Raw genomic sequence first — 25,878 nt, forward strand, 5'->3', positions numbered from 1 at the left:
ATGCGCAACAGGCCGACTTCGCCGACTCGGGCCCCCCAGGCAGTGAAGGACTTGCCCATGCTGAGAAGAATTTCCAGCTTTGTTGCTGCTGAGGGCACGGGCCTCATGGCCTTCCTGCCAAGGGGCAGGAAACTGGAAGGAGTTCCTGAGCCCGCGAGCCTGCAGCGGAAGTAGGAGAACGTAGGTATCAGTATGTGTGAGACAACTCTGCCTCATATAACAAGTCAGGATGCTATGTTCACGAAACGGCGTGGGGTTTGAGGTGAGCCCATTGTCCTGGAGTCCGAAAATGTCCATTAGTAGGGGAAGGCGGGACCGTCAGAAGTTAAATTACAACCTCTTTACAATTCTAGCTGGTTTCATTTGTTTACTTTTATGTCTCGGTGAGATGCTTGGTGGCTTCCCAGTTGGCTGCCAATGCAGGAGACGCAGGTTCGATCCCTGGGGGGAGAAGATCCCCTGGAGGAGGGCAGGGCAACCCACTCCTGTATTCTTGTTAGGAGAATCCCATGCACAGAGGAACCTGGCGGGCTACAGTCCATGGGGTCAAAAGAGTTGAACCGGACGGAGCAGGCACGCAGCCAATGGTTGGTAGGCCACATTCTAGTGTGTGTGAGTTTAATTAGATTGGTTTTCTTACAGCTGTTCTTGGCTGGAAGAGAAGGAGGAGTTGGAAATGAAAGAGAATGCCTTTGAAACCCAGAACTTTACTCAGAAGGCAGTTTGGGGTGAAATGCTCAGAATTTTTCTCAAATCTGCTCTTTCTCTCTTCTCTGCCCCAAGCTCCCTTAAGTTTGAAGCAGAGGAAGTAAATTACAGCAGATCAAACTTAGGATGGACGCCAGTTACAATATAAATCTAACCATAGGCCAGAAAGACACAGGAATTTGGGACTGATGGAGACTTAAGTCAACGAGTAAATCAAGTAGCATTGGTGACCCTGTCTTGTCTGGGCGGGGTTAACATTCCAAAGCAGAGGGGAAAATGACCTCTGGAAGATGCTGTAAGACTTGAGGAAAAGCTGTTGGCAGGTTTCCTGCTGAGTCACTGCTGCTACTGCTGCTAAGTTGTTTCGGTCGTGTCCGACTCTGTGCGACCCCATAGATGGCAGCCCACCAGGCTCTGCCGCCCCTGGTATTCTCCAGGCAAGAGCACTGGAGTGGGTTGCCATTTCCTTCTTCGGCTGAGTCACTGGCTGGTGTTAATAATCCTCTGCTTTGTTTTTAGGCCCTTCTTCAAGTGCCTGGAGGTTAGAGAAGCAGCTCAGGGGAGGGAACTGTGGCCAGTTAAGAAGGCCCTGCTTACTGTCGCTACCAGATCTCATGTCAACACCAAGTCCTCAGTTGCTGGTGGCGGCTGCTCAGCAGACCCTGGGCATGGGAAAGCGACGGGGCCCTCCCAGAGCTGTCTGCCTTCATCTCGCTGGAGAGGTGCTGGCTGTGGCCAGGGGACTGAAGCCAGCTCTGCTGTACGATTGCAGCTCTGCAGGGGCACCCGAAATCCAGAGTTACCTGGAGAAGCTGCGGGGCCTGGGCTTCCCGACCCAGGGGCTTCACGTCCTCGAGATTGCAGAGAACAGCCTGATTGTCCATCCTGAGTATGTGTGTCGGCATTTGGAGCAGGTGCTGCTTGGTAGTATAGCCTTTGTGGATGTTTCTGGCTCTCAACCTTACCCTGCCGTCTGCTCCCTGGACCAGCTTCAGGACTCGAAGGCCCTCGTGGTGGAGATCATCACACATTTGCAGGGGCTGCAGAGGGACCAATCTCTGACAGTCTCCTGCAGCAGGCTGTGTTCCTCAGCCTGGAATCTCTGTACTGTGTTTGGGATCCTCCTGGGCTATCCTGTCCCCTATACTTTTCACGAGAACCAAGGAGAGGACAACTGTTTAGCCCAGACTCCACTACGAGTGTTCACTGCCCGGATCTCATGGCTATGCTGTCAACCACCAGTCTTGCTGTATTCCTTTAGTGTGCCAGAGAGCCTGTTCCTGTCCTTGAGGGACATTCTAAATACTTGGGAGAAGGACCTTAGAACCCGATGTAGGACTCAAAATGATTTTGCTGACCTCAGCATCTCCTCTGAGATAGTCACACTGCCAGTTGTGGCCCTCTGACTTTAACTTTTCCCGTGTGGAAGGTGCTTGGTAAATGATCAGCTGTAGGTCAGGGATGGCAACTGGGAATCATTTCAAGTGTCAATTGCGAGTATCTCGAGGACACTTGGGAAGAATACTGTAATCCATTTATCATTTCTGTGCTGAACTGGACTAGGGAGAGTAGACCGGGATGCTTCAGGAATAAACAGAGTTCTTCGGGACAGACCATCAGGTGAAATTTATTTGTTTATTTTTACAGCAGGTTAAAAAATAGTCGTAAATCTTAGTTGTGTTGGGAAAACCCAGACCTTAAAGTACCCAAACCTGAGTTTTTTTTTTTTTGAATTTCTTGTTTCTGATTTCCACCCAGGGCAGCAGTCACCAGAGCATCAGGCTGTCCTTATTGGCCAGCATCACTGCCACCGCTAGAGCAGCCAGTGCCATCAGCATCAGGAGCCATCGGCCACGGGGCCTCTGTGAGGAGGGAGGGGGACAAAAGAGAAAGAGGCCGTGGGTTGGTCAGAGAAGACACAGGCAAAACTAATCTTCCTCCTGCCCCTTTGAGCCCAGTAGGAAACCTCGGGCTGGTGGAGGAGAGGAGGCTCTCTGTATCCCCGTCTCTGCCACTTTGCCACTCTCTTGGGGTACAGTCACTTTACCAAAGGTCAGTGGGCCAGCAGGCCACAGCCAGCAGGGGCCAGGCACTCAAAAACCGATAGAAATCAAAAGCGGAAAACAACTGAGCAAAATTGTATTATTCTCTGTTTATACTCCTCTTGCTTTCTTCACTCTGTTCTCGCCACTGTGCTCAAAATAGACTGAAAGTACCCCCTTTCATACTTTAGCCAGTACTGAGTTTTTCCCTTCAGGCTCAAGAGTTCCATGAAAATTAGGCTTGGAGGCATGAGCCAGTGTTTCTTTTCATGGTTGCTATACTGTCAGTACAGTGTAAACCAAGCTGAGCGGAGCGGGCTGGCCAGATGTTGGCAGGGGCTGGGCAATTTTACGGGCAAGACTTGGGGGAGGGAGGAAGCATCCCGCCATCATCTGGGGCTCTGTGGGAGGTCGGACTCTTACTCTGGGGGGCGGCTGTTGGCTCTGACTGAGCTCTTCTCGACAGTGCTGCAGCTTACGCAGGCAGGAGAGGTACTCGTCGCTGAGGTTGTCTAGTTCCGAATGCAGTTCTCCGCACTGTGGGGGAGAACACCACCAAGGTCATCACACAGTTCTGGACAGAGCCCAGGTCGGGGAGAAGGCCCTGCGTAAGCTCCCCTGTCATTCACGGTCATTCTTACCGCCATCCTCCCTTCCCGGCCTTTGTCAGAGCTTTCAGTTTGCCTTTCGACAGTCTCGCCTAGCTTATCCATAATGTGTTCATTTAAATGCATATTTTACATTAAGTGTAATGCATATTATATATGTCATATTTAATGCATATTATATTTTGTACTATACGTGTAAGTGCTTTTGTGTGATAGTTGTTATGTGCAAGTGCTTTGTAAATAGGGACACACAAAAGGGAAGTTCTACAGCACAGATGACCTGGAAGGGATCTTAGTGCAAGCCTCTTTGGGGGAGCGAGTTGCATGTGAATACTTCCGGACATATGTATTTTGTAAGTATGTAGGTAGGAAGAGTTTTGTTATGTAAAAGACCCTGTGTAAAGTTTTAAGATACTCATTGTACAACAGAGTTTGAGGAGTTAATGTATTTATTAAATGTGTTGGAGTTTAGGTTGACTTTCTGAAAAGTAACTCTTTAGTAAAACCTTGAATAAAGATTGGTATAAAGAAGGAAAAGATTGACAAGCTGAAAGCGAAGATGTTTTTATACAGGTAAAGGAATACCTACAGGCATCTAATCACGACTTCAGCTCTGAAATGCCTGCTGTCTGACTGACTTCCAGCAGGTTCCCTGTCACTGGAGGGTGAGTCCCTCCTGTTCTGAGGTCACCACCTCACCTCCTTTTCCTTGGCCAGGAGCTGCAGAGTTTTCTTCTGGAGTTCGTCTCTGAAATCCAAGTCTTGCTCCTTCCCTGGACCCTCAGGCTCCACTTCGTTATGGGAGGGCTTTGGGCTCCTCACAGGCAAAGCCTGATCTAAAAAAGCAGCCAGATTCTCAATGACAGTGAGGCCCACACCTCTGAGGAAGGGTCCTGACACCGAGAGAACCGTTTGGGGGGAGAGGGAAAAGGAGGAGCCTGTCGCTGGCCACACTGCATGGCTGGCCGTTCTCTGATTTTTAAAGAACTCTCATTGGGACCTGCTCAGCCTGGACAGAGAGCTGGAATTGGAGCCCCTCGAGGGCAAGGTTGGTATCTTTTCTCTATCGTTAGTCCTGCTGAATGCCAGATGGTTTTAGAAAATGCTTATTTAGCTTCTTTGGTTGCAGGTCACATCTTTTAGTCTAGTGGGTTTCCTGGATTCTTCAGTATAACTCCATTTTCCTTCTGTTCTTGTTTCAAAATGGTGAGAATGGCAATCATAACCTAGAATTCATCTTCATGAAGTTAAAGCTGGTTGTTCAGCCCCTTGGCAGTCTGCATCTTGGTGAAGAGAGCCCTGGACTGGGAGTCAGAAATTCTGGATTGCTGTCATAGCTGTAGCCTTAATTTGTACGACCAGCTACCTTCATTTACCTTCATTTTCTTACCCATCCTATGTGGGCACAGTAATCCCTGCTTTATGTGTTTCCCAGTGATCGTTATGAGAAAACATGGCCACGTGCAGGGAGCAAGGGAGGCGCTTTCGCCCCCTTCAGATGTGTGGTGAGTTCTCAGGAAGCTGGGGCAGCAGACTTGAGGGCTGAGAGTGAGGTGACTGTTGTATGTGACATAGTTTCTACCTGGGGAGCTGGATCTGGTTTGGAAAGTCAAGGATAAAAATTGACATAAAATCCTGAGTTCAAAATCAATTTATTGAAATGTTCAATACAGACATATGTTTTCAGAGGAAGTAGAAATCCTTTAGATAGTTTATATACCTCTCAGGATAGGAGGTTAACTAGCTAAAGTGTTCTCAGAGCCAATGATGAGTCCTTAAAGTGCTCCTTTAGCTCCCTGACCTAAGAGTCCCCGACACAGGGTCATGTAGTCCATCCCTCTGCCTCTAGGAGGGCAAGGAAAGAGCAATATCTTAGATTTTGTGCAAAGAAATTTGCTGACCTTTCTTTGTTAAGAGTTTCTCCTGTTTTTGAAGCTGTAAGGATTGATTCTGAAGCAGACCTGTTGGAAAACACAAGGAACTTGTCTGTGCTAGCGCATTTACTGCAAAGAGTATCTTTTCAGAACTTTGCTGAGACCTTAATTATTATGTTCCCATCTGTAGTTGGTTGAATTCTGTCACTCCCCCCCATCCCAAATTCATATGTTGAAACCCTGATTTCCAGTACTTCAGCATGTGACCCTATTTGGAGATAGGTTCTTTGCAGAGGTAATCAAGTTAAAATAGGACATTAGAGTCCTATTTTAATATTGACTAGTGTGAAGGAAATGGCAACCCACTCCAGTGTTCTTGCCTGGAGAATCCCAGGGATGGCGGAGCCTGGTGGGCTGCCATCTATGGGGTCACACAGAGTCGGACATGACTGAAGCGACTTAGCAGCAGCAGCAGCAGTATCCTTACAAGAAGGGAAAATTTGGACAGACGTGGATGGATGGAAGATGTGTGAAGAGATGGAGAAGATGGCAATTTCCATCTTGGACGGAGAAGAAGGCCATTTCCTTCTCCAAGCCAAGGAAAGCAGTCTAGAATGAATCCCTCCCCCAGAGCCCTCAGAAGGAGCCAACCCTGCCCGCCACCTTGATTTGAGACTTCCAGCCTCTAGAGCTATGAGAAAACCAATGTCTGTTCTTTAAGTCACCCAGCTTGTGGTGCTTTGTTACAAACACACCCTCCTTATATCTCTTCCTACCGTGTACCTTTAAATTTCTGCGTAAATGTTACCCTAGAAGAAGGACATTCCCAGTTGATCCTGTGTGAAATAGCAACTGTTTTCTCTTTGACCTGCTGTATTTTTCCTCTGTAGCAGTTGTTAATACCTGACACGTATTTGTTCATAGAAACTCCATACTTCACTATAGTGTCTGTAATGTAAGCTTCATTAGGGAGGAAACCATGCCAGTTCTGTTCATTACCGTATCCTCAGTGTGTATCTTGGTGCCTGGCATTTGGTAGGGTTCAGTAAATAAGTGCTGAATAAATAAAGGCATGATTTGGAAGTGACTTGCCCATTCAGCCCCAACTGTGTAGGAGCCCAGCTTTTGCTGGTGTTCTTTCTCCCTGACCCCTGAGGCTGCCTGGCTTTTATACTCATTGCTCTCTGCATGAAACTTCTCTGTCAGGGTGTCAGAGGTTAAGGTGGGAGGCAACCAGGAGAGCTGTGCACTGTTTCAGGTTCTCGAGCTTTTCAGAAATTGCCAGCTTTTCTTTGGAAACACCCCTTTTCCTCTTTGGCCTTGACATGTAATTGGGAAGTAGACTGAGCTTATTTTCTGAACCATTCCTAGTGACAGAGGTCTGTGTGACAAACGTGCATAATAAATTAGAATATATAAAATAAGTACTACCTTAGAAGACACTTTGTGAAATATGCAGTTCTCGGGGAAATGCAGGTGGTGGTTGTGGGCATGGAGGAGAAAAGTAGAAACAAACGAAAAAGCCAGAGGCTAATGTGGAACTTGTGAAGAGCTGTCAGTGACCTCACTGCCCAAGAGGAGGGTCTGAACAAGTGGAGGCAGAGGATCTGCCAAGGACTGGGCTTCCCATCGCTCCTCTGGATGCCTTTTGTGGGGCAGGGGCCCCAAGAATGCCAAAAAGCCACCTGTGCTACTTTCAGAATCTGGGAAGGGACTTACTCTGCAGCTGCTGTACTTTGGTCACCAGAGCGAGTTTCTCCTCCTCTGACCTCTTTAGTTGATCTGACAATGAAATAAAACAAACCAAAATAGAAGAACCTAAGACTTAAAGAGCTCACCCCTGAGGCTGGAAATTAGTAACAGATGCTGTCTAGCCCATGGCCTCTGACCAGTGTCAAGTGGAAGTTGCTTTTTCTTCTGCTTGTCCCAGTTCTGAAGAGGTAAACCAGAACCCTACTGCCTTGGATTTCATCTGGATCGACAGTGGGCTGAGTTAAGGCTTGTATGTGTATATAGGGTTTTCCAAGTGGCTCATTGGTAGAGAATCTGCCTGCCAGTGCAGGAGATAGAAGAGATGCCAACTCGATCTCTGGGTCAGGAACATTCCTAGTATTGTCCGGAACAATATCGGTTGCTGTTGTAGGAAACAGCAACCTGCTCCAGTATTCTTTCCCCCTCCCCACCTCCCCTGCTGCAGTATTCTTGCCTGGAGAATCCCATGGACAGAGGAGCCTGGTGGGCTACAGTCCATGGGGTCGCAGAGAGTGGGACACGAATGAGTAACTGAGCACAGCACAGCAGCATGTGTGTATAATTTGGTCCCCTCTCAGCTGACAGGGGCCGTGGCTGGGAAACCTCTATGCTTGGTGTTTCTGCTGACCTTTCCCTTTAAATTAGGAATGCGGTCTTGGCATGTGACTGCTATGGGAGTAACTGTGCTCTGGCTTAGACGGATAGGCTGGATCCTTTCTGTCTTGGTCTTGGATGATTAAAACAGCCCTGCCTTTTTCTCAGAGTAAAATTAAATCGCCAGGTCAACCAAACAAACAAATGGAAGACTGACCCCTTTCCACCCAAGCCCCCTTTCTCTGGGCTCCCAGAGGCCTCCTAAGCCTCCAGGGGGATGGGTACCTTGTAGGTGCTGGGTGTCCGAGCTGCACAGGTCTCTGTCCTCCTGCAGGCATTCAATCCTGGCCTGCAGCTCTTGGTGCTCGCTCTCCAGAAGTCGTAGGGCCTGGTTCATCTGTGAGTCTCTGCTGTCTGCTCCCTGGTGGGAGGGGGAGGGGCAGACAGGCAGGTCAGCGCTAGCTAGGGTGGAGGTGGTGGGCAGATCCCAAGGAAGAAGAAAACTGTAGGAAATTGTAGAGCAACAGAGACAGAGGGAGTCTGAGGAAAGTGGAAAAAATACGAAAAGTTTAAAAATTCTTCAGTTTGCTCTATTCCTCATGCTTAACAACAAATAAGGGATTAGATTTTTGAAATTCACAATGGATTCCTTTGGATAAATGCCCACACTCAGTAATACCGAATCATGGCTTTTCTAGACGACTTCACTTTGTCTTTACTTCTCATTCTCATGCTATCGATTTTTTCAAGGCGGAGGGAGTAGGTGCATTTTTCACAAAGAATTAAGATTGAAAAGGAAAGGGACTTGGTGAGAGTTTCCTGGTAGGTGATTTGAGGGAGAGAACAGTGAAGGCAGTGGCCAGCGAGTTTCTCTCCTGTGATAAGATGATTCGCTTGTTGTCTCTTGCCAAATAGGTTGCCTAGATCCCTGCTTCAGTAAAGGTGGGTCCTCAGAATTCCAATCCAACTAAGTAAAATTAATGAAAAACAACAGCTAATGTTTATTGAGGGCTTATATGTGCAAGGCATTGTGCTGAGTGCTTTGCATGGATTACCTCACTTAATCCTCACAACAGTCCTGTGATAGAGTACTATTATTATCCTCATTTTACAGATGAGGAAACCAAGGCTTAGGTGGTTAGTTAACTTCTCCAAGGTAACACAGATCGGAAATGGTGAAACCCTTGAGGATGCCCAGAATCCACTATAATGGCTTAAAAAACACATTGGCAAGATGTGTGAGTTGATACTCAACCTGTAAGTAAACTGGTGACTTTTGTTCTGTGCCAACAGTAGGCATTTCTGAACTGGATGCCTTCCTGGGATGGGGTGCAGAGAGTGGGTTTTTCCAGTCCAGCCCTTTGCATTTGGATGCTGTCATTCCAATGAACGCTTAGGTTATTTGCATGAGCAGAGTAGACTTCCTCGCTAAACCCAGATTTGGGGCCCCCAGCTGAGCAGGATCTTCTCTTGTCACTGCTATCGACACCTCCCTCCCCTAAATCCTGCCTTCCCTCCTCACCTCCCTGCCCCCAGGGCCTAGTACCTGCAGTTTGGACTGAAGCACATGGAGCTGGCTCTCCAGCTCTCTGTGCTGAGTGCCCAGGGTCCTCCAGTCCTCCTTCAGAGCCTCATACTGGCTCTTCCACTCTTCACACTTCTGCTCAGCTAGAGCCAGGGACCGCTGAGGGAGACCAGAAGAGAGGGAGATGCGTCAGGGGTTCCAGGGAGTCATGCCACTGGCTCCCTTGCGGCCCGACCGCCCCAGGGCTCCCAGCCCCAAGGATCACGGAGCATTCCCACACCTGTGTGCTCTGCAGTTGCTGTTCTGCACTCATTTTCTCCTCCAGCACCTTCTGCAGTGATTCCTTGGCCTTCTGCTCATAGCTGTTTTTCTGGTCTTCCATCTCTAATAGCACCTTTTTCATTCCCCAAGGGGAGTATTTCTGTAAATTGGATGCAATTCAACAAAGACACATGGAGCTAATGTGTTCCAAGCCCTGAGCAGGGATGCAGAAGTGAAAAGAATTGGTCCTTGCCCAAAAGGCAGAGATGTCAGTAATCTAGTGGACTGCCTTCCAGGCTGGAGGCTGGCAGGGAGAGTCCTTCAGGTGACGTGAGAAGTGAGTGGGGATGATAAACTGCCCCGGGCATGCTGAGCATTCTCCCCGGGGCCTTCCACAGGCACTTGACATCCAACGTTTCTCAGAGGAAATCATCTTTCCAAACCTGCTCCTGTCTTGGTGAGCAGCAGCATCATCTACCCAGTCTCCCAAACCCGAAAGCAGGGAGTCATCCTTGATTTCTCACTCACCTTCTCCAAGCAATCAGTTGGTTTTCAAGCTTTGTCAAGTCAGCCTCTCTAACAGCTCGTGCCTGTATCCTCTGTCGACTGCCACCTCCTTAGTTCAGACTCTAGTAATACTATTATATGGGTTATATAGTCTCCCTATCTTCAAGTCTTGCCTCCCTTCAAACTCTTTTCAGTCCTGCAGCTAGAGGTTTCTTTCTACAACTTCTATCTGATCATATCACAACCTGCTTCAATCTCTCATTGGTTTCCAGTGTTCTGAGGTTGAAGTTCAAACTCCTTGGCATGGCATGGCTTACTTATAAGCCTAGACTTCATTCCATGCTGCTCCAACCAAGCTGAACTGCTTGTAGGTCCCCTAAGCACTGTGCTTCTCAGCCTCTGCTTTTGCCCGTGAAGCTTCTACTTAGAGTATCCTGACCCACCCTTTCCACCTGGTTAACTTCTGCATATGCAAGATTCAGCCCAAGAATCATAAAAATTCTGATAAATTTGGCTAACCAGGTCTATCCCCCAACTCTTTATGGATTAGGTAGTTTTATTGGTGTTCACATAGTATCTATATTTCTAACCCATTGAATTATTTACCTCCTTTAAGGGATTGTAAACTCCTTTGAGGCAGGGAGCATTTTTTAAAAAATAAAATTGTTTTTATAGCCTCAGTGATCTGAACAATCTTCAGTAATCTCAAGTTTTAAAAATTAATACCCTAGTATTTTTTAAATTTCTCCTGGCTTCAAGATCAAAAAGACACCAGAGCAGCTTTGCAAATTCACTTGCCCTTCCCATGCTTTTCATTTTTATGCCCTGTGATTTCGGGAAAGCCAGAAGCTTTTACTGTTGATTCTGGGTTACCCAACTGAGTAAGAGATAGTCTAGATAATGCAAATTTAGAGTTCGTTATGAAATCATTTCCATTTAGCTTTGGAATCATCTGAAAATTTGGATTTAAATATTGAGTGGGTCTTTTCTTGGAATTGTCATTAGAAGCCAGATACAGGAGTTATTGATTGAGATCCTATGTCCAGGTTATTGGACTTAACCATGCTGGTCACTGGCCAGCTTTATTCCCCATTGAAAATGAGTAGACTGGCATCCTGAATTGTATGTCAGTTTCTTACAAGCTTGTTTGGCATTTTTTTAGTTAAGAGTCTGACAAAGTAGGTCATGCTGCAAAAAGGAAAGCAGTGAATCAGCAAACCTATAGACTAGATAAACTGTTCCCCTGAAAAATTCTAACTACATGGCCACCTTATTTTCCAAACATCAAGTGGGAGCAGTCTAGTTAGTCCACCTCATTCTCTTATCTCCCTACTTGTCAGAAATCTATCATTTATTCAGTGTGAAAATGGATTTTTTTTTTCTATCTCATATAATCCAAGAGCAGGGCAATCAAGAGATTACTGGAGGTGGATAACAATGCCACAGAAAGCCAGGAGTCACAGTCTTTTACTTGCTCCCAGGGATTATTGCTAGATAGAAGTTGCCCATGGGATGAAAATCATTTTGCGAGACTTCACTGTAATATCTAATTCATCTCTTCTAAAATTAGGGCCTGTGGAGTGCTACCCAGATAAGCTGAATCTTTACCAAGGGCCTCTCCCTACTTTTCCAGGTATTCTCAAGGTTTCCCTGGAGCTGGCAAAGCGCTGGTGCTGGGCTTCCTTTCCCAGGGTGCAAAGGGAAGGACAGCGGGAGAAAGGGAGAGGAGGATAGAGAGAGTGAATTGCAGACCAAAGTGAAAATGGTAAAGGCCAGAGCTGGGTGAATAGGATGCGTGCATTAATCTCTAGCAGGTGATGTTTCTAGACTAGGCTTGAGGTTCAAGCACTGTCTCCCTTAATTTCAGACTCCTGGGCTAGAGGCGTCCTCCGGAATGCTTACCTGGGTACAGGCGTACAGTTGGTTTTCTAAGGATCTCAGTTTGCCCTTCAATTTGTCTTCATTAAGCTGGCCCTGGAACAAAAGGAATGAGTTAGTGAGTTTGGGCCAAAATATAGCATGCAGAGACTTTTGCTGTGTATTCCCAGCCTACTGCCTATAATAAACAGTCTTTGTGGAACTGGGCTCCTTTAGGAGGTGGGGAGCGGGAAAGATGGCAAGGGATGTTTGGAAAGAAGAGCATCTTTTCCTCTTTCCCTGGAATAGGTGAAGGAAGGATCAGACTGCTCCCCAAAGTCACCTGTGTACCTCAAGGTTTTCTATCACATGGCTGAGGGTATCATTGCAGGGGCCCGTTTGAAGGAAAGCTTCTAAGCTCCCCTTTTCTTCCCTCTTCACCTCTCCCCGGTCTGTCTAGGCACTTCTACTCCTCACCTCCTCTCAGTCTAGTGCATCGTCCTTTACTCCTAAAGGCCAGTAAGACTAAAGGGGTCTCTCCTCCCGGGGGGGACATGCCTTCCCTCCCTTACCCCCGACATGGTCTGAACTGTGCACCTCTGTCCACCACCCCCCAGCATTCATATGTTGACATCCTAACCCCCAGTACCTCAGAAGGTGACGGTATTTGCAGACAAGGTCCTTAAAGAGGTAATTCAGTTAAAATGAGGTCATTAGGGTGGGCCCGTATCCAGTATGACTGGTGTCCTCATAAAAAGAGGCGATTTGAACATCGGCATGCATAGAGGGAAGGCTATGTGAGGACACGGAGAGGAAAATGGCCATCTGCAGGCCAAGGGGAGGCCTCGGAAGAAATCTGCCCTGTCGACAGCTTAATCTAACGCTTGCAGCCTCCAGAACTGTGGAAAAACACATTCTTGTTGGTGAAGCACCCAGTCTGTGATATTCACTTGCCCTAGCAAGTGAATACTGTCCTCTCCTGGCCACACGCACACACGCACACACACACACACACACCCACATCCCCCTGAAGATGAGAAATTCTTTTAAGAAAGCAAGAAAGGGAGAAAGGGTGTTAAGGCAGGTTTTGTACGCGTGTGTGGTTGCGATGGTGAGAGGAATTCCAAGAAAGCCACGTTTTATTTGTTGACGAGCTGGATGATCTGGTGGCATTTGGGATACACCAAGAGGGATGCTGATCTCAAGGGCAAGCGTGGGGAAAGGCAGGCAGGAGGGCCCGTTATCTGTTCCTGGTTTTCAGCATTTCTGCTGAGCAGCTAACAGCTTCCTTGTTGCTTTGTTCATTTCCCCACCTGTAGAGGGCTCCCTTTTTCCCAGGTAGGGATTTTGTTTTTCCAGCCCTGAGTATGATTTAAGGTTTTGTGTGTGTGTGTGTGTGTGTGTGTGTGTGTGTGTGTGTGTGTGTGTGTGTGAGTGTGTGTGTGTGTGGAGATGTGGGAGGGAGGAGGGGGCATGCCATGGATGCCAGTTTCCCAGAGAAAAGGCCGTGGGTCTCGTTAGTGGTAACTGGTTTTCATAGCCTTTCCCTGGGCTGTTCCAGCCAGGCCCGGTGGGACACTTGTGAGGTCTAGAAATTGCATTTCTCCTCAGGCCTGAGTCGCCAAGGCCCCTCAGTCGTGCGGCTTGGCCATTTCCAACTCTTGTACCGTTTTTGGTCTGTAATGGCCAGAGGAGACTGTTCTGTGGTCTGTCTCCTCAGTGAGTTTCAGGGCACCTGGGGGAGGCAGGAAGTGGTATCTCACAGCTCTTGTTTTGATCTTTTGGCTGATTCCTCTAACTCAGGGAGCCAAGGGGTGCCCCCCCTACACTTTTTGCTTCCTGTATTCCTCAGCTGGGTCTTGCAAAAGCAAGAAGGCTTTGCCAAAAATAATTTTTCAAACTACCTTCTGCTATTAATGTTTTTCGTAATGTCTCGTGTGAGAGCTGAGAGTCAGGGATTTGGCATCTACAATAAACCACAGGGCTTTGGGACCAATAAAAGAGATGGACAAAGACTTCCACTGTTCCTGGCTTTGGAGGGACTGGGAAAAGTTACTCCCCTCAGTGGCCTGTTCATTGTTAATCCGAGGGTCCTGAAATCGACTCCCTCCACCCGGCACCCCAGCTCCTCCTCCGCACTTCAGGTCATCAGACTCTGTTTTCCTCTACACAGTGGACATGAGTTTGTGCAAACTCTGAGAGACAGTGAAGGACAGGGAAGCCTGGTGTGCTGCAGTCCATGAGATCGCAAAGAGTCAGACACAACTGAGTGACTGAGCAACAAACTCTTACTATGCAGAATGCAATCAAACCCACTGAGCTTGAAGGTTTATCTTGCAATAGTTTGGGAAGAAAACAAGTCCGTGGTGGTATTCTTACATTTCCCCCAGGCTCCTACTCTTTCTGGGTAGCTCCTTTCTCCTTCCTTAGTATGGTTTTAATCCAATATTTTTGCCTCTTCCAGCTGTTTTTGTATGTTAGCCGCACCCCAGATTACTTTTCCATTCATGTTGTAATAGAAGACAATTCAGGCTAGCTCCTTCGGTGGGGATGAAGGGCCACCCAAGTCTGAGGTTTGAACACATCTCTGGCCCGCAGTTCTGCCTTCCTCGACTCCCCAAGTCAGGCAGGAAAGTTGCAGCCAAGTTGTTGCAAATGGGGTGTGCAATTTCCTGGTCTGAGCCCTAGGTCTCCCTGTATGAAGCCCAGTGGTAACAGTACGGGGGAAAAAGCCCTTTTTACAGGCCAGCTGTGGGCTTTGCATCCCAGGAACCTGAGTTTCAGAGAGCCGAGTAGCCCCGGGTGTAAAAGGGAATGAGGTGGAGGCCATACACACCTGGTGCCGGTCTGAGGGCTTCAGCTCCTGCTGCTGCTGCTTGGCTTCCCCCGCCTCTGACCTGCTCTCCAGAAATACCACCACCTCACCGCAGAAGCACCAGCCCACTTCTCGTCTCTGTGTTCTAGCAGAGGTTGCTTAGGGCCAATCCCCCGCTGCACTGTCATCTGAAGATCTCAGTTTCACTTTGCAGAACTAAAAACCCAGGTGTGCCCTGCTAGGGCCTGTATTGCCCAATACTGTGGACTCGCTTTCTCTACCGCCCGAACCGTTTCTGCTTTGAAGCTTGGACCCAGCTCAGGAGTCTCTGCAGTGCCCCAGGGCCTGTCACATCCAAAAGACCCAGCGTCAGCTTGGAGGCCGGAGGCACTAGAGGGAGCTGGTCCCTGGTGTTCTAACCGAGTTTGCAGGGAGCTGCCTGTGAAGCTGGGTGTTTAAATTAGGGAGGCCAAATGGAAACGAAGGCCTGAACGTAGCTGAATGTCAGAGACCCTGTTCTGGCCACACTCTTCTTGTTACTTTTCCCCAGTACTGCAGTCTGAGACTTTCCTTCTGTTGAAGAAGGGGGGTGAATTGTTTGGGGGCAAGCAAGAGCAGTTAACTGAAAATCTGAGATGATTTTTCTTAAAAACAGGAAGCTGAGGGTTAGTGGGGAGGAAGAAGACAAGAAGAGTGAGTATTAGTTGGGGAGGAAGGAGGAAGGGAGTAAACCACAGCCCCGGAGGAAGCCCTGCGCCCTCCCCTGCTGTTGGAGTGTGGAGTGGAGCAGAAACTGCCTGGGAAATGTCTCTCAGTAAATCCTCCCTGCCCCCAAGCTCTGGTTGTATCCTACCTGGGATATTAGGAGAGCTTTCCCCACCCCTGCACCCACTCGGAGCCCGAGTGCTCACTGTTGTCAGAGAACCGTTTAAAATGCAGAGCTGATCCATCTCTTTCAACTCAGTTCCGTGGCTGTGTTATTTATTTATTGGCCATGTGGGGTCTTGCTTTCCTGACCAGGGATCGAACCCTCGCTCCCCTGCCTTAGCAGCACAAAGTCTTAACCACCGGACCTGCAGGGGAAGTCCCTGGTACATATGCTGCTAAGCGAGCACAACTCCACAGCTACTGGACAAGCTCCTTCTCAGGATGGGGCGGACATTGCTAAGTGTGGAACTTCAGACCTGAGGCAAGCACCTCCCATTGCTACCCTGCTTACTGCCTGCAGCAGTGTTTCTGCTGGGGTGTTGTGCATTCTCATGACACACACACACACACACACACACACACACACACACACACACACGTCCTTTAAAAGGGAATCCATGACTATTTAAGTTCGACATACCCTATTCAGCAGAAAATATTTAAGAGCCATAATACTAGAGACCTCTCTGAGGTCTTCTCTTTGAAGCTCCTCTGACACAATCCCTTCATTTCCGTCACACTCGGCCCTGCCCCACGCTCTGTTACTCCCAGGCCTGTTGTCATTTAGATTGCTTTATCGTAAGCACCCTTATCCTTTCTACTTTCTCTTCCCCTTCATCATTCCTGCTTCTGTCTTTGTTGGGCTTCCCTCGTGGCTCAGCCGGTAAAGAATCGGCCTGCAATGCAGGAGACCTGGGTTTGATCTCTGGGTTGGGAAGATCCCTTGGAGAAGGGAACGGCTTCCCACTCCAGTATTGTAGCCTTGAGAATTCCATGGACTGTGTAGTCCACAGGATCGCAGGGTCGGACATGACTGAGCGACTCACTCTGTCGCGATAAACTCCTCCTAGACGCAACTAAAGTGGTCCCTTGCCTCTGAAGCCTATCCTGTTCCGCCACAGGCAGAAGAATCTCTCCCTTCTCTTCTGTCTGGGGTGGGGGGGGGGTCCCTTTGTAGAAAGCGCTGTTACAGCTTGAGCACGCAGCAGTTAGGTTTATTTATGACTTGTCTTTCTCTTCCTGGCTCCTGTGGGAAATCTACTGCCTTCTGTGCCTGCCGCACCCAACCCAGCACATAGTCGGGACTTATCAGACGTCTGTTGAATAAACGGATGAGACAGTCTCAGTTTAGTTCAGCCCCGGAAAGCACCTGGCATGCACAGCTGTCTGTCTCAGGGAACTACTCTGCTATGAAAACCACTTCCTTAAGCAGCAGGAGCCCTGAATACAGACACCCAAATCCAGGTACAATGACCGACGGGAAGAGGGCTGGCTGAGCCTTGGAGGTCTCTGACATCACTGCGGGCTTCGCAGTTTTGCCCCACGCCTTCCTGTCCCGGGTGGGCTGGCTTTCCAAGCACAGCCATCTGCGTGGACGGTCAGATGCTCACAGAGGCCTGCGAGGCTGTATGTTCTGCCTGTGCACCTGTGTCTTTCTGCTCTGGTGGCATTAAACTGCGTGAACAGTGCAGTCTAGGAATTTCAGTGTGGAGTCCAAGGACCCCCTGGAATCCAGGATCTGCAAGGTCTTCCCTTTTCCAACTGTATTTCTGTGTAAGGTTAGATTTTCGTCATGTATTTTACCAAAACAATGTATTAACAACAGATTGAATGCAGATGCAAATGTGGGAATCTAGCTGTCTTCTTTTCAGACATTAAAAATATTTGCATAAGTGTAAAGCAGGGCCACTTCTCTCACTATTTAAAAATATTTTTCAAACAGTCTATAATGTAAGTTCCCATGTAATCTGTCTACTGTTATTTTAAACTTAGTGCATATTTTAAAATTCCTGTTTTCACTTCTAAATGGTAAATATAAAAATTCTTTGGATTTTAATATTATTTTTTAATAGTAACGCTACATGTGGGGTCTTAGCTCCCCAACCAGGCTTTGAAACTGTACCCTGTTTCACTGGAAGTCCAGAGTCTTAACCAGTGGACCACCAGGGAAGCCCCTGGATGTTAATAATTTTTTAAAGAGTATAAAGGGGTCCTGATAATAAAAAGCTGGAGACTATATCATGCCTCTGGTTCTTTGCCTGTGCTGTGTCCCCTGACCAGAATATAGTTCTCGTTGTCACATTTGCCTGGAAAATACGATATGGATAGTCAACGCCTTGAAATATAACTATAAATACTTCCCTGGTTCTCCCCTTGCATTCTACTATATCCTGAAAGCACCTCTTGTATTTCTCATATCTCTTCACTGTTTAGGCATCTTGTCTCCCTGAGAAAACCACAAGCTTTCTAAAAGCAGGAACCCTGTCTGGTTAATCTCATTATTTCTAGTGCTCAGTGCAGGGAACATGGTCTGTGAATATTTGTTGAATGAATGAACTAAAATCAGGAGGTCTGAATTTAGTTCCAGTTCTGCCTCTGACTAGCACTGTGACTTTAGCAAGTCACCTGACTTCCCTGAGAGTTTCCTCATGGGCAAGATGAGAAAATTAGACTAGATAATCGCTAGGTCCCTTCCTGCTTTCCCATGCATGTCTGGGGCGAGAAGTAGGTGCATGGTGGCTGACAGTTAATATTGATATGAATTCCGTACAAAAACAGTTGATATTTACCACAGTCAGTAACAGGAGCTGTATTGAGACCTTCTTTTGTTTCTTCCAACAAACTAAAAAAAGGAGGGCCTTTTTTTGATTCTGGGTCTTCCCTGGGTGAGTGGCAACATGGTCCTCAGCTGACGACCCTGGATTCAGCCAAGCTCTCCCATATATCTACTGTGACATGTTGGATGTCTAACCCTACCTTCGGCCTCTTCCGTAGTGAGAAAGCTCCTTTTCTTGCTGCAATGGTACGGAAAGAAGAACAAGATGGGCACATATAGAAGCCCCCGAGCTTTGTTCAAACAAAGGTTTCCCTTACCTTCCAAGTGCTGTCAGAGGCCTGAATCAAGGTAGACAGCAGGTCTTGGAGAATCACCATTTTCTGTTTTAGAATCAGCTCCCTTTGTAGGGCTTCCTGACGGGCAAAATGCAAGTGGGTTAAAATTAACCTGGAGGAGACGTGAGCAGACAGATGGAGGAGCTAAGGGGAGAGTTCATGCTACTTACTTTGAGGTACTCAGAAAGCTGGATGATTTCCTAGCGAGAAAGAAAAAGGGTGTTTAAGAAGATTGTGGCTTCCCCGAAATCCTAGAACATGGAATCTGAGCCAGGATTGGCTTGTGCTAAGTGAACTTTCTTCCTGGACTCAGGGTCCCTCCAGGCTTCCTTGTCTGTGCTCATCCAGGGAGAAGATGCCCCATCCATCCCAGCTGAGTTTACCAATGAATTCCAGAGCTTGGAGAAGATTAGATGCCACGTGATTCTGCACCTCCACCATGAGGATTTTCTTACCTTATCTAGAACTGCAACTCCATAACTGGAAGAGAAGAAAAACAAAAACGGCAGTGGATTAAAGAAACAGGCTTGTCAGGAGGCAGGGCATAGATTCCTTCTCTTATCTCTTCTGGAAAGCCAATAGGGTGGGGAAGGCCCTCCTTTTTCTTAATTAAGGTGGATGTGGAAGTTCCTTGTGTTCCACTCCACAAAATTCTGGGGGAGGGTATTCAAGTGAAAGCTTAGAAGAGAGGAATGGATGGGCTGTGGGGGACCTGGGGCCAGGAACATGAAAGGTACTCACTTGGTTTGCTGACTGGCATCATTCTTGATTGTTGACGGTGTTTCTCCTGCCTTTGTCTGAGTGCCTGAGAGGGAGGGGATAAGATGATTCAGGAGGCCTGGGAGAGGCAGTGAGGGAAGTGGGGAGGTGTAGGGACTCTCCATTGCCAGTGAGCTGAGACAGCTGGGCCCAGCTGTCTGCAGGCCCCAGTGAGGGCGGGAGGCTCTTACCACGGTGGTGTTTGGGTGCCTTCTTGATGGAAGAGGCCTGTGGTGGAAGGCCACCAGCCTGGGTTGGGCGGTGGCCAGCTGGATCCCTCCAGGCGCCTGAAGGAGGATGGTGTTGGGTTGCAAAGACCTCGGAACTGGTCCCTGACACCTGGAAAGCAAGTGGGGAGGAGGGTGTTGCTGCGAGCCTAGATAGAGCATCTTAGAACAGGGTTCTCTGGCTGACTGCAGAAAGGTGAGCCAGTGATTAAGTTTCGGGTCCAAAACACCAAAGGAACCCATTCTAGCCTTCACAGTCCCAAGCTTCCCCCTGCTCCTGCCCTCACTGGTCCTGGCTGGTGGGATCAGCTCCTCCTCAGGCCAGGCAGATGGGGAGCGGGGCTGGTCTCCAGTTAAAAGCATAAAGGCTTAGTCACTTGGTCGTGTCGGACTCTGAGACTCCATGAACTCCTCAGTCCATGGGATTCTCCAGGCAAGAATACTGGAGTGGGTAGCCATGTCCTTCTCCAGTGGTTCTTCCCAACCCAGGGATTGAACCCAGGTCTCCCTCATTGCAGGCAGAGTCTTTACCAGGTCTCCTGTTACTTTCTCTCAAAACCATGATCCCAGCCCCTTACAAAGCCCCCATCATGGTGCTGTGGAAAGAGAACTGGTCTGAGGAGGGAGTGAGGGGGACCGGGGTCGGGTCCTGCCTTCCCTTGGTCTCAGGCTCCTGTCTGTGTAGCGATGAGTTTGGAGTAGGTGGTCGCCAGGGTGCCTTCCATATTCTAGAGGGGACTGCCTTCCTCTCAGGGAAGAGGACCGCCTTCCTCTCAGCGCCAGCTGGAAGATGGCTAAGAGTCGCTGAGAGAAGGTAGGCCAGCAAAGGGAGGAATGGGCAGCAGTCGTCACAATTAGTCTGCAAATATTTTCTTCTTACAAACTAAACCTAAAATCTAAGAAATTCTATGTTTGTAATGTAACACAAAAAGGCTAAGGAATGCCTATGGCAGCTAATCATGCAGATTAAATCTCAATAAACCTTACAGAACTGACAGGTTCAGGAGGAGTTCTTTAGGCAACTGTGTGTGTGTGTGTGTGTGTGTGTGTGTGTTTTCTTCTCCTTAAAATTATTTTTTTTTTCCATGAAAGCATTCAGAAACCTTCTTGCCTTAGAAAGTACACCGCTGGTTTTCTTTTACAGTTGGACTCAAGGATCCTTTTTCTGAACAGCACCTCCTGTGTTGGATAACAGATGCACTGGCTAAGAAAGCCTGATAGAACGCCTACTCTGGGGACGGGACAATATCAGGCACCTCCAGAGACGTTAGAGGACCCGTCCCTGCTGTCCACGTGCTCACAGCATGGATAGGAAGACACAGATGGTTTGCTGGCTGAGCTCATTTCAACATACCCTAGTTTTTTTTGTCAACACTGCTCCTTCCCAGGCCAGACTGATGGGCCCTCTAAGAGTTATACAATCTTCGAGGATTTATAGCCTCATAAGGACCACAGGGAGCAGAGGTGGCCTGAAGAAGCTAGGGCAGCTAAGGTTTCCTGGACCAGACGTGGCCTTAGGTGAGTGAAGTTAGTAGAATTGGGATTGCCCGAGAGAAGATGGGTGATGCAGCCGCCTTATAGGAGAATGGAGACAAGAAACGTGTGTGTGTGTGTGTGTGTGTGTGTGTGTGTGAGAGAGAGAGAGTCAAGCGGGACATTAAGAACTGGCTTGTGTCCCTGGCCCACAATAAGCATTCAGTGAATGTTTGTTGAACGATGATGAATGAATGCTGTAGAAGATATATCTGGATAGATTGAATTGGAATGGATACTAGGAATTAGCTGTGAAATTAGTTTTCTCTTTCCTAAAAGGCAAATGCAAAACAACAACAATAAAAAGTAGGTAAACAAGCCCCCTCTTACCCTGCCCCCCCCCCAAAAAAAAACACAAGAAGAAAAACATCAAAACAAGTAACTGGCTAAGGGAGACTCTGTGATGACTGAGGAAGGAGGGACTTCATTTAAATCAGTTTTCGGTGACCTTGAGCCCACCCACCTGCCTTGCTCCTGCAGCCCACCCGCTCCAGGGCAGTGTGTCCTTCAGCATGGCCCACCTGCTGTCTGGGGGAAGAGATCCTGTTGGCCCAAGACAAGGGCTCCTTGAGGTCAGTGGCCAGGCCTGCCCTCCTGGAGGGGCCTGGCTCCCTGGCCGGCGGGCTCTGTGCCTCGCCTTTCTCCTCCACCTCCAGGTTCCTCCGTCTGAAAAACTGTTGCTGGCGTGCTCTCCGGAGCTGTTCCCTCTGCTGGGTCCTCGGGGCCTTCCCCACGAGGCGGCAAGTGGTCACGTTGGGGCGGCAGCGGCGGCTCTCACGGGTCTCCTGCCGGCGCTCGCTCTTAGCCTCGTAGCTCTCAGCCCACCGGGCCAAGCCAGGGGCAGGCCTGGGGTCTGGGCCGATCATGATGACCTCCCGAGCACCTGTTGTTGCTTGGCTTCCAGTTCCTGGAATAGCTGCCCTGGGTCTGCCCAGTGCCAAGAGGGAGGCAAAGGGGAGGGGTCAGGAGATGGGCAGAAAAATGACCACCTCTCTAGATGAGGGGGCAGAAATAGCACCGTGTCCCATACATGTGGGTTGAAAACAGGCGGGGATGATGTCACACAGGGATTCAGGACTTCTGGGTCCAGTCTCTCGACTAATCTCTGCTCTTCTCTGGCCTGTGCCTCCCCTTCTGTAAAGTGGTGAGATTCCTCTGGCTGCCACTTCTTCCTTGACCGAACATCTCAGCCTGCCTCCAAGTTAGGGGAACATGAGAAATAATTGATAAAAATCACCAAAAGCCTATAGCCCTTTGGATGGCAGATGAGGACGTGTGCCTTTTCCAGGAACTTCTAGAGAAGCAGTTAAATTGGCTCCCTCTTCCTCCATCTGAAAGGAAGGCCAGCATCTTTATGCTCTCTTGGCCTAGTTACTCAAGTACTAATAGGCGAGTGACTTTTCTCGAGGCCTGGACAGACAGCCAGACCCTGCAAGTGCAGCCAGTCCGTGAGCAGCACCCACTGCCCTCTGCTTAGCCTCAAGCAGCTGGCTCATGGGCCTGGCTCTGGGCGTGGTTTAGGAGGGAAGGCCCACACTATTGCCTCCGGGCATGGGATCCTGACATCGGCCCCTTGACATTCCAGTCCTGGACCAATAAACGGAGCTCTGACTCTCAGGTTCAGATCAACCCAAATCAGTATTGGCTGAGCACCTGTCCATTACTGGCCAAAAGCCACTTCAGAGCTTTCAGCTCAGTATCTCTTGGAGCAGAGGGTTCCTTTGCTTTTTAGAATCCCCTCCCTGTTAGGGCTAAGTGTGGTGGCATGTCTGCTTTCCTTAGTCCGGAGCCAAATTGTGTCTTCTGCAACCACATGGGTTATACCTAAATAAGGCTGTGTTTCAAAAATGAAACAAAAGTAAACAAACAAACTCAGTAACCAGAAGTCCCCAGGGAACCAGGCTTGGTGTAGAGGCCACACTTGCTGTGCCTTCAGAACACGCCCTTACCTGCTTGCTTACAGCACCCCCAGCCCTCGCCCCTTCTTCCTGCTCTGTGCCCTGCTTTCTCTTTCCTACTCTCCCTCACCTACCTTATGCAACTTTGTCTGTTTTCCCAGAACCCTTGGGGAGCTTGGCTAAATTGGGCCGGACTTAGGGCTTCCCTGGTGACTCAGCTGGTAAAGAACCCACCTGCAGTGCGGGAGACCTGGGTTCGATCCCTGGTTTGGGAAGATCCCCCTGGAGAAGGAAATGTCTACCCACTCTAGTATTCTGGCCTGAAGAATTAATTTCATGGACTGCATAGTCTATCAGGTCACAAAGAGTTGGACATAACTGAGCGACTTTCACTTTGGCTGAGCTGGATTCTGAGCCCTGGAAATTCTGGTCCCTGCCTCCACTGGTCCCTGGAGTCAGCCCAGAGACTCATGAAGGGAGAGGGACTTCCCCTTAACAGCTGCTACTTCTGTCCATCCACAGCCTCACTCCGCACCGCCTTGGGAACCTAGTTCCTGCGTCGTAGGTCAGAGAAGGGTTTCTCAGCTTCAGCCCACAGGCGTTTGCCGGCTCTGGCCCCTTGGGTCTTTTTATAGGTCAGACAGACTCAACCGGTAGCAGCCTCTCTGCCCTTATCATTGGCACATCCCTGCGCCTCCCAGCTCAGTCTGGAACTCTCTGCAGGATTCTTGCTGTCTCTCTGTGATCATGCCATTCCTTCTCGGGGGTCATGGGTGGGTGGGGCAGGCTCACACCCTGAATAGGGGGGTCTTCCGTGGTCAGGCCCTGTCTGCTCTCCGGTGCCTGACTCTCCAGGCGTGGAGGGGGCATCCTCTGGTCTCAGGTAGTGCTGAGTCCTGGCAGAACTGTGAAGTTGTCAGTGCCCGTCCACTCGTCCCGTCCCTGGGTGTCTCTCCCATTTCTTTAGGCTTTCTTCCTTGCTCCTACTCTGCAGGGTCCCCTTCACATCTCACCTACCACTTTCTCCATTTAAAGCTTAGGAAAGGATCTGAGAGGTCCATTCCTATTAAATTACGAATGGATGTGTAGGAAACTCCATGTTCAGAAGCTATGCTCGTGGTGTCCCAGGCCATCGGCCCTGGTTATTCTGCCGTAGATGGGGGAGACGAGGACCCCTGGCCATGGGCTCAGACTGTGTGGACTCCTGGCCCTGCTCCCGACCTCCCGTGTGCTTTTGAAAAGCTATTGATTGTCTTTGTGTCTCTGTCTCCTCATTTGTAAAGTGGGAACCTGCCTCCTAAAGTTATGAGGCTTAAAGAGAAAATGCATGCTAAGCATCAGGGACGTAACACACAATAAATGTTAGCTTTTAATAATAACATTATTATTATTCCCGTCCTCTTGATCTTGGATATTGAAGACTCAGTGCTATAAGACAGAGGTTCCAAGCTAACCTAGCACTCCAGGACCCAGAATACCCAGTCCTCCAATCCCTCCCGCCCCCTTCCTCTTTGAGGGGTACTGTTTACCCCACGGAAGGGATGCTGGTCCCGGGTTGAGACCATATTCACTGTTGCTCTGTTGATCTGACTTCTGGGTGTGGGCTACAGGGAGAAAGGGCTGCCTTGTGGTCTAGAAACAGCCACCATCTCAGTTAGGCCTGTTGATCTGACTTCTGGGTGTGGGCTGCAGGGAGAAAGGGCTGCCTTGTGGTCTAGAAACAGCCACCATCTCAGTTAGGCCCAGCAGAAAGGCAAAGTAGGGTGAGTGAAGAACCGGTGTGCCGCCTGCCTGCCTCCCACCTTTAAAAGGTGGGGCGCTAGATCCCCTCCCTGTGTGGTTCCCGGTTATCCCTCAGGCTTCGTAGAGGAAACCGGGGAGAACACTCCTGCCTCCTCCAGCTGTGAAGAGCAGAGGGCTGTGGAGGGGAGATAAGTGTACGGGCTTTGTCTGCACCGGTTCGTTGAAACATGTGGCTGCCCTGCTTTACTTCCTGTGGGGCAGACGTTGACACCTGTTGCCCAAGCTGGGGGTGGCAGTAGAAAAGGCTCCTCAGGGAAGGAGGCGACCCTCCCGGACCCCAGGCTCTCACAGCAGGGGGATTTGGTGTGGCACAGCTGGGTAGAATCATCCCAGCTTTCCGGGAGGTCTCAACTATTCCGATTTGCTCTAAACACAAGCAGCCATGTGGACGGCTGACTGACAGAGATGGGCTGTGGGAGAAAAAGGAACTGCTCCCCGTGTGGTTCAAAGAGAGGTCACTGGGCCACTGCCCAGGCAGCCCTTGGCAGCTTGACAGGCCTCAGCTGGAGCTCTGGGAAGAGGTGGTACTGGCCCGGGGGCGCTGTCCTCGGTGCCACTGGGGAGGTCAGGGCAAGCCCTCACCGGACAGTGCTTTGTCGCTGCCCTCCCCAGTCTTGGCTTCTACTTCCCGGCTGCGTGTGTGATGAGTGGCCTCCTGCATGAATGAATGGTCAGACCTTCCTAGTCCAGAGCTCTCAGCACGAGCTAGGAGTGGAGCGAAGGGCCTGCACCCACGCCGCTGGGAAGGCAGCTGGGTGCTACGGGGTCCCTGCGGGGAAGGGAGCTGTCAAGTGTACGGCTCATTCCTGGGAGCCTGCATCCTCAGGCGTCTGACTCCCGGCTCGTCTCATCCAATGGATGGAGCAGAGGACACTGGGAGCTGGGCCTCCAGAGACCAACACGGGACACTTCTCTGGTTCCCCACATCCAACACTCAAACCACTGGAGTGGACAGTGTCTCCCCCTTCAGCCCAGGGAAGCTGGCAGACAGCGTCTTCCGCCCCACCCCAGAGTCGGAGGTCCCCAACCTGGATGCAGAAGCCTCCTCCTTCTCAGTTACCTGAGGTCCCAGGCTCCAACCCCAGCAGCTCAGGAAAGCATCCCAGCTCCTGGGCAGGTCTTGGCTGTGGTCTCCAAAGGGGCAAGATCTCAATCCATGGCTTGGGGCCCCCTGAGCGTTTCCCTTCCTGGTACTGTCTTTCTTTTTGCACAGCAGCCTTGCTGAAACAGGAAACACAAAGCCACAATACTTGCTCACCCCAGTTCCTCTCTCTTGCTCTCTGGCACGATCCGAGG

The 25,878-nt window shown here is 49.4% G+C and overlaps 3 protein-coding genes across 6 annotated transcripts in view; 2 read left to right on the forward strand and 1 right to left on the reverse strand.

Moving 5' to 3' along the window:
• Nucleotides 1–3,895, forward strand: C5H1orf74 (chromosome 5 C1orf74 homolog). 2 transcript variants are annotated; one of them, XM_055583105.1, is made up of 2 exons: nt 1–262; nt 1,228–3,895. In XM_055583105.1, the coding sequence occupies exon 2, from the start codon at nt 1,323–1,325 to the stop codon at nt 2,112–2,114; it is 792 nt and encodes a 263-aa protein (XP_055439080.1). In that variant the 5' UTR covers nt 1–262; nt 1,228–1,322; the 3' UTR covers nt 2,115–3,895. The 2 variants fall into 2 exon arrangements, with proteins under 2 accessions (XP_055439080.1, XP_055439079.1); XM_055583104.1 differs by having other exon boundaries at nt 2–180.
• The window catches only part of LAMB3 (laminin subunit beta 3), a 191,276-nt gene continuing 167,588 nt past the window's right edge, over nt 2,191–25,878 (forward strand). Inside the window, exon 1 of the mRNA XM_055583108.1 lies at nt 2,191–2,328. The gene's annotated coding sequence lies outside the window, so the exon portion shown is untranslated. The remainder of the gene's footprint in view (nt 2,329–25,878) is intronic.
• On the reverse strand, nt 2,433–25,779 carry TRAF3IP3 (TRAF3 interacting protein 3). Of its 3 annotated transcripts, XM_055583093.1 has the most exons (16): nt 25,643–25,778; nt 21,403–21,808; nt 19,313–19,460; nt 19,104–19,167; nt 18,818–18,842; nt 18,533–18,562; nt 18,345–18,440; nt 11,774–11,845; nt 9,384–9,524; nt 9,125–9,262; nt 7,864–7,999; nt 6,952–7,014; nt 5,260–5,319; nt 4,058–4,194; nt 3,174–3,287; nt 2,433–2,570 (listed from the first exon to the last, which is right to left on the reverse strand). In XM_055583093.1, exons 2-16 carry the CDS (start codon nt 21,745–21,747, stop codon nt 2,475–2,477), a joined length of 1,665 nt encoding a protein of 554 aa, XP_055439068.1. In that variant the 5' UTR covers nt 21,748–21,808; nt 25,643–25,778; the 3' UTR covers nt 2,433–2,474. The 3 variants fall into 3 exon arrangements, with proteins under 3 accessions (XP_055439068.1, XP_055439070.1, XP_055439069.1); XM_055583095.1 differs by lacking the exon at nt 6,952–7,014 and having other exon boundaries at nt 25,643–25,779; XM_055583094.1 differs by lacking the exon at nt 5,260–5,319 and having other exon boundaries at nt 25,643–25,779.

The sequence above is a fragment of the Bubalus kerabau genome, chromosome 5 (assembly GCF_029407905.1).
Source record: "Bubalus kerabau isolate K-KA32 ecotype Philippines breed swamp buffalo chromosome 5, PCC_UOA_SB_1v2, whole genome shotgun sequence".
NCBI classification, from domain to species: Eukaryota; Metazoa; Chordata; class Mammalia; order Artiodactyla; family Bovidae; genus Bubalus; species Bubalus kerabau.